This window comes from Mesoplodon bidens (genome assembly GCF_964165515.1).
Source record: "Mesoplodon bidens genome assembly, chromosome: 3".
In the NCBI taxonomy this organism is placed as follows: Eukaryota; Metazoa; Chordata; class Mammalia; order Artiodactyla; family Ziphiidae; genus Mesoplodon; species Mesoplodon bidens.
In genome coordinates, this window is record NC_138178.1 from 174019347 (window position 1) to 174027302 (window position 7956).

Consider the following 7956-nt stretch of genomic DNA (forward strand, 5'->3'; position numbering starts at 1 on the left):
GGGAGGTGGCCCCCCCTTGTTGAGGAGCAGGCCTGGGCAGGGCTGCTGGCGGTAGAGCAAAGGGGCCTCCCTCCGGCGGGATAGAAGGCCCTGCCTGATGTGGGGCAGACGTGGGGGATGGTTTTCAGGGACAGGCCATGGGTCTAGAATCTTTTCAGACATGGTCTCATACTCCACTAGTGAGAGTTTAACGGGAACAAACAAATCACCTGCAACGCCATAGGTACTTGGTATAACTGGTTTCCGTAAGCTTCCATTCCTAACTCGGAGCTGAAGGGATGGGGTGTGTGTGTGTGTGCGCGCGCATGCGCGCGCGCATGCCCAAGTGTATGTTGGTAGAGGGCTAGGGAGCCTGACAGCAGGGGGTGGAGTTGTATCCAGGGGAACAGTGAGCAGACAGGGGCCTCAGAACCAGAGGTGGTCAAAGAAAAGAAGCCAGACTGGGGGAACAGACCCAGAGAAGGAGATGAGAAGAAACGGAAGAAGAGGGGTCCCCACTGAGGCCCTGGGCCTTGGGCAGTGAGCACGGTCCCTGCGGAGCTGGGAGGTGGATGGTGTCCCCCTCCCAGAGGGCTCTGTAGCCGATGGGGCCTGGCTCCGAGGGCCCAGCCTTGCCCGAGAAGGAGAGGGGGCTTTGGCACTGATGTCACCAGACCTGCATTTGCCTTTCCAGGGATTCCCTCTGCTTGTAAGCAAGTCGTAAGTGTGGAAACTACGAGAGACATTGAATGGGCCACATACACCTGCACTTTGGGATTCCACGTCTTTGGTAAGGTTTCTGCACCTTTCATTCTGTTCACACATAGGATATATCTACTTCTAGAATGACTTTCTAATAGTAATGAAATCTCTTGGTCAGCTTCAAACTGCTCTGCTACCCTGTGGGCCCCACAGGACACAGGACACACTCCCCGCAGCCCTGGGGAAGGGCCAGGGCTTGCCCAGCTATGGCCAGGCGAGAGGAACCAGAACCCTCTTCTCTCGTATGAAGTGGGTCCTGAGATAATTCTCTAGAACGCTATGTGAGGTAGTGCCAAGCATCCTCGATAAATGGACCAGATGGTACCCGATCAGTTTATTTACCATTTGTTAGAGTGATTGTGTCTTTTTGGCCCTTAAACTAAATTTTTCACCTCCTTCAAAGTTTAGATTAGGAATATGTTTATAAATGGTCTAAAGTAAATTGCCACAATTTAGTAGAATAAAAAAGAAAAGGCAGTACTTATAATCTCTTTATGTATGACTGTAAGTCAGTAAATTGGCCAGAAGTTCATAAGTCCCCTTAGGGCTGGCGTTTTACCATCTTCTGGTGTTGAATGCTAGGACGCCCTGGGTTTACTCTAGATCTGCCTGTTAAGAAAATGATGTGCATGCAGCTCTCTCATATCCAAAGTTATTGGGACCAACAGGGTTTCCTGAAACAATGGTCAGGAGATCCCATCCCCCAGACCACAACCCAGGCCCACCTGGGCACAGGGCTGTGGAGTCAGAGCTGCTGCATCACCCAGCCCACAGTGAGCAGACACCCCACCTGCCCAGTGCCACCAGGCAGACGGCAGCCATGAAGGGCTGACACCAAGGAACGCCTGAAACACACAGGCAGTCCCAGAGTTAAAAAGCTCTTTGGAGGGCCTCTCATATGTAAAGAGTTACCCCCAAAAAAGAAAAGTTAGGAAACTGCAGGCTTAGGACTAGTCAGCTTCCCATCAGGTGCTTTGGGGATAAAGAAAGCCATCGTGTCCAGAACCAGGGATTCTGGCCTGCTTTCTGCTGTAGCGTCAAGAAGGGGCCTGAAAGAGGTGGAAGCCCCGAAGGCCTGTCACTGCGACTCTCATGCAGCAGAACAGTATACACAGTGAGGGTTTCCCGGAACAGCCTGTAGGGAGATGATCTGAGACGAAGCGTTCCTTGGGCCTGGTCTCTAAATCTGGGACATTTCTATTTTCGTGGGAGTTCGATGGCCAGTCTCAACACAGTGTGGCCCTGTGTCCTGGTATTTCCAGTGCTCTGTCTGGGGTCTTTGTTTTAGGAGTGTGGCCAGAAGGCTCGGACGGAACCGACATCAATGCTGCCTGTCGGGCCCACGGGAAAAAACTCCTGTCAACCGGTGATGACTTTGGCAAAGTGCACCTCTTCTCCTACCCCTGCTCGCAGTTCAGGGTAAAGGCGCATCTTCTTCTCTAGCCTTACCCCACAGGGCACACTTACCGCCTGGCCTGTTGGTAATTGAATAGAAAGGTGCTGTGAGTGATGCCACCAGTCACAAATGCAGGGGTGACCGTCATTTGGCTGCCCCAGAGCACTTCAGGCCCCCCTCCACTGCCCTCCGGGGAGAACCCCGCCCCCCCACGTGGTGCTGGCTTGTCCGCCTCTGCACCTCGTGGGCCGCCCCACTCTGCTGTCCACCACGGCTCCCTCTGCTTCAGCCCTGCTGAGCCGAGCCCACACCAGTGCCTGGAACACCCCTCTTTGTTCTTCCCAGACCTGACCCTCCTCCTAGAAGACCCTCCCCTCCACCCCTGCATCCGGTCCTCCCTCCTTTGGGCCGGCCTGTGCCTGGTGCAGCCTCTGGGGTTGAACCTCTCCCTGCCCGCATCCGTCCCCTCCAGACCAGATTCTCAATGTACAGGGGCTCCATGTGGTTTGGCACGAATGTAGACGTCCAGCACTTCCAGCCCCGCCTCGATGGCTTTGCGTTCAGCTCCCTCCATGTCATTCTCCCCCAGGCTCCTAGCCACGTGTACAGCGGGCACAGCAGTCACGTCACCAACGTCGATTTCCTCTGTGACGACAGCCACCTCATCTCCACCGGCGGCAAAGACACGAGCATCATGCAGTGGCGGGTCATTTAGTCCCAGCAAGACCCCGGGGGAGCAGAACGGGCCAGGAGGTACAGACTCGAGTCTCGCTCGCTCAGTCACTGTGATTTCTGCTTTGTTTGAAGAGTTCTCACAAACCTCAGGAAAATTACGCCCTTTACTGGTTACCTTAGCTTAGTGGATCGGTGAGCATCACAGCAGGTCAGCCATTCAGGTCTCTCTTTTGTTGTACAATATATAAAACACTTAATATAAAAAAGATGCCAAGGTTTACATTACGGTGTCATCGAGAAGTGACTGGTGTATCCTTCATAACTTTTCTATGAACTCTTCAAAAACGGTCACAGAATGCCTTTTCAAAGATTGTATATAGGCTTTACTATTTCACCATGGAGGTTGCTAAGTCACATATTTATGATAACGAGGTACTGAATCATGATCGCTGTTGATTAACTGATCCTAAAAGGATAAGTCATTGGAGAAGAGAATGGATAACTGATTTGCACAACTGAATCAGGAAATGCAAATAAGACTTTATTTGGTTAACATTTTCTAAGGTTTCATTCAGTTCTCCCTCTGGGAGGCTGGTGAGAAAGGGGTCAGATTCTTCTTGTGTTAAGCAGATTCTACTCCAGATTAACTTAACTATTGCAGCAGGGTACCCAGGCATTTCGGAGTTCCGGCTAGACTGTCTGCCTAACCATATACAGTCAGCCACTTAACGCCTACACGAATCACATCCCCTCTGTTCCCCGTTCACAGGCCCTTGGTGAATGGTGGAGACAACTAGCCACCTTCCTCTGTATATTAATTGGCATGATATGGTATTGTACTTGTATAGGATTTTAGTAATTCATAATGAATACGTAAGGCTAGGCTTTACTATTTTAATGCTTACGGACATTGTATATTTGTATTTTAAGACCAAGTAGACCAAGTCAAAAAGATATCTCTCTAGTGTACCATACACCTGCAGCGGGGAGAAGTCTGGAAGGCTCCACCAGGTACTAAGGGCAGCTTCTTTTCCTGTCTTTTGTGCATGGACGGCTTATTACGCTATGAAAAAAGATTGCGCTCTGATGAGTAAAACAGAGAAGGCCTTATCCATTTCAATTGTGTGGCAGATTGAAATTTATTGTTTACATTGGGGAATGTATCTCAGATTTTAAAATAGAAGAGTAATAAACAGACTTAAAGACGAATGTTAAGATTTTTACTTGTTCTAGGCAAGTAAATGAACTGAACCATCAACTCTACAGCACTGGTTGTTTAGAGTGACCGATGAAGCTGAACATTGGGAAGCATTTTTTATTACATCTCCAGCCTGCTGCGGAAATGCCGGGCACCAGTAAACAATATGTATTAAAGATGATTCTGTTTGTATGTATCCTTATCAAATATATTCTATAATGAAATAAAATCTGAAAAGTGGATTTCTTATTGACCTATAATCATGAAAGTATATAAATTAAAATATTTAAAATTAGATATGATTCACACTATATTCTGTTTCATATCCAGATTTTTTTTTCTCACCTGGGTCATTTGCAAATAAAACAGCAGTTTGCCTATGGTGTGTAAGCATTCATCAGATTAGATAACTATAAAGAATTCAGCTTTTTGTTGTTGTTGTTGGTTTTGGCCACCCCACGTGGCTTGTGGGATCTCAGTTCCCTGACCAGGGATTGAACCCAGGGCACAGCAGTGAAAGGCCAGAATCGTAACCACTAGGCCACCAGGGAACTCCCAAGAATTTAGCTTAATTACCATACCCATTTGTTCGTTTACTTGGTTATGTAAATACTGGCAAAAATAATCATTTTAAAATTAATAATTAAGGAATCACCAGATCAGAGAAGGGAAGGAAGCCCATTATTGACTCAAAAGTTAGAAGATCTACTTTTCTTTCTGTACACTTTCAGTATTTTCCAAGCTCAATAATGGAAAAGGGGTGTGTATGTAAATCATTATTGCTGCCTTCACACTTGCCTACATTTTAAACGAAATTCTCAGTATTAACCTTGCAGGTATTCATTAACATAGCAAGCAGTGGCCACGTACCACCACTTACCACCTCTCAGGCAAACTAGGCCTAGAACCCCAGGATTCTGCTGGAATGAGAGACCCCAGAAGCAGAGCCAGGCCTGTTCCTCCCAGTGGCCTATGGCCACATCAGCTCTTAGCCCTACTGCGGAGAGTGACAGATGAGGGACTGTTACCCTAATCTCGGTGAAGTGATGGCGTGGACTACGGTGCAAGCGGTGGCCAGGGGAGAGGTGAATGGAGTGTCTGAGAGAGGCTTCTGGGGTGACATCAGCAGGGCCTGGCGATGGAGGGGGTGGGGCGGTGGGTGAGGCCCAGGTCTGGGCACATGTTGGTGCTGTCAGCTAAGATGGGGGCACTGCAAGTTTGAAAGAGGATAATGAGGCCTGGGACGGGCTGGAGTGAGGTGAGGGGCCACTGAGACATCCAAGTGTTAAGTGCAAAGCAAGCGTTTGGCTAGCAGGCGCAGAACAGAAATCGGGCTGCAGGTACCACCGTGAGTGATGCTCTCTGCAGGAGGCCGACACTGAAGCCAGGGTGTGCTGAGTCTGCGCGTCCTGGGCAAGCAGGGCGAGGAGAGGGCCTCTGACCCAGCCAGGGGGACTCCGATGGACTTCAAGGGCAGGTAGAGCATGAGCTGTCAGCAAGGAAGGAGAAAAGCCAGCAGAGGGCTGGGTGGGCCAGAAAAGAGACCCACACGCGGGCTGTGGAGGACCTGGCAGCTGGGTGGCTTGATTCGGTGCTCGCTGTGCAGCCACTGTGGGCTCTTTACTCGTTTAGTAAATGGTTTTCCAGCATCTTTGTACAAAGTGATGCTGGGCAGGGGATCCAGGCATGGTGGGAGAGCCTGGGCAAGTGGAGGAGAGAGGGCACAAGGTCAGGGGTGAAGGCATGGGGTGGGAGGCCTTCAGAGCCAGCTGGAGCTGCATGGGGAGAAAGTTCAGTGGATCCTGGCATCCATGGACTTATATCTGTGGTTTCCACTGCATGAGGTGCACCCTGGCAGTGGGCCGGAGGGGCTGTCCGTGGTTCACTGGAAAGCCCGCTCAGACATCTTCCCAACCCCTCCAGTTTTTTTTGAGGGATTGCTTCCCCTGCCCAGAGGTTGCACACGGCACTCATTGGTTGTTTTTTCTCTGATTCGGGAACAGGCTGCCATCATCTAATCTTTGAGGCAGAAGAGCGCACAGAAGAAGTAACGTTGGAGACCCTCTGGCTTCCTCAAAGGGGGTCAATCTAATACACAGCCGGGAAGCAAGCTGATAAGTGTGTACTTCTTGCGAGGTAGAAACTGATTCCAGGCTACTCTTCGTACTGGTTCTCAATTTTTTTAATAGAAAATTTCAAACATACACAGAAGTAGAGAAAGCCTCTCATCCAGCTTCAAAACTTATTGACATCCTGAAAGCCTCGTTTCTACTCTCTCTCCTAACTGTGGGTGGGGAGTGGGACTGGAGTACTTTAAAAGTCAGTCCAGCAGATGGCAGACCAGGAGGACGCAGAATTCGCGTCTCCTCACAACCAGGGCACCTACCAGGCCCCGGTGGGGGACTGCGGACCCCTAAGGGGACGGGAGAAACCCCCAGCGACCGGGTAGGACATGGGGCTTAGGGGGAGTGAGGGGGGAGGACAAGTGTAGGCGGGACGGGACTGGCGCCCCTGAGGGGCGGCTGGGGGAGGGGAAGGGATCCCATGCCCGAAGGGGGAAATTGGGGAACCACTGTCAGGGCGGAGGATCAAAAGGGAGCGTGGCCGGGCTTCCCTTGACCACTTGGGCCCCCGGGAAGCTGCTGAGATCCCGGGCCTGATCCTCTGCCCACCGAGGCCCCCTCCAGCCGGGCGGATCCTGAGGGAGCGGGAGGGAGGGAAGGGGGAGCAAAAGTAAAGGCCGGACCTCTGGGACCGGCACCCCTGAGGGGCGGCTGGGGGAGGGGAGGAGTTCCTACACCCAGCGGGACCCACCCACGGTTAGGGGTCCAGCAGGGATGGACGGGGGAGACCCTGGGGGAGATGGTGGGGGAGGCCACGAAGGAACGGAAGGGGACGGGGCCAGTGCTCCCCCTGTCCACTCAGGCACTGGGGAGCCTGCTGGGTTCCCGGGCCTAATGCTCTGCCCTCAGAGCCTCCCTCCTGCCACGCAGAGCCCAAGCCCCGCCCCTGCACCCCCAGCCAGGGCCCCACCTCTACACTCGGAGACCCCCTCCGAGACCCCCTCCAAGGCGCTGGGCCTAAGCCCCACCCACACACCTGCACGCAGGGCCCTACCTCCAAACTCCGGAACTCCACACTCCAGAGGCCCTACTTCCAACATGCAGCCTCTCCCCTTCTGCCAGGTCCTAAGCAGAGGCCCCGCCCATGCTTGAACGTCACCCCGCCTAGGCCCCGCCCCACGCTCAAACGTCACCCCCCCCACCCGCTTAGGTCCCGCCCCACCCTAAAAGACATCCCTGCCTAAGTTCCACCCCCCACCTAAACTCCGCCCCCATAGCCAAAGCTTTTTTTTCTTTTCCTTTTTTCCTCTTTTAGATTGGGGTTCTGTTATACATTGTTGATTCATTGTTGTTGATTCTTTAATATTTTTATTTTTCCTAATCTTTTATTTTTCTAATTTTATTTTATTCTTTATACTTTGTTAGTGATCTCTCCTTTTGGCTTGTTCCCTACCACCCCCCTTTTTTTTTCCTTTTTCTGTTGTGGTTTTGTTTTACCTTGTTGCAGTTGTTTCACTTCTAGTTTTATTTTTCCTAATATACTTTTTATCTTTCTAATTTTATTGTATTTTTTATTTTTGATATTGTACGACTCCTTTTTTTCTTTCTTTCTTCCTTTTTTTTCTTTTTTAACCATACCACGAAGCTTGCGGGATCTTGATTCCCAGGCCAGAGGTAGGGCCTGAGCTCCTGTGGTGGGAGCTGCTTCGAGTCCAAACCACTGGACTAACACAGAACCTCAGACCCCAGGGAATATCAATCGGAGTGAGGTCTCCCAGAGGTCCTCATCTCAGCACCAAGCCCCGGCTCTATCCAACTGCCTGCAAACTCCAGTGCTAGACGTCTCAGGCCAAACAACCAGTAAGACAGGAATACAACACCAC

At 51.1% G+C, this 7956-nt stretch overlaps 1 protein-coding gene across 5 annotated transcripts in view; it reads left to right on the plus strand.

The window, feature by feature from the left end:
- Positions 1-4305, plus strand: part of EML1 (EMAP like 1) — a 142604-nt gene extending 138299 nt beyond the window's left edge. For 4 of the 5 annotated variants that reach the window (XM_081228156.1, XM_081228152.1, XM_081228155.1 and 1 more), the window contains 3 exons: positions 674-769; positions 2030-2160; positions 2727-4305. In XM_081228156.1, the coding sequence (XP_081084282.1) occupies positions 674-769; positions 2030-2160; positions 2727-2852 (353 nt within the window). In that variant the 3' untranslated portion in view covers positions 2853-4305. The remainder of the gene's footprint in view (positions 1-673; positions 770-2029; positions 2161-2726) is intronic. The other variant, XM_081228153.1, reaches the window with a different exon arrangement.
- The last annotated feature ends 3651 nt before the right edge of the window (positions 4306-7956 follow it).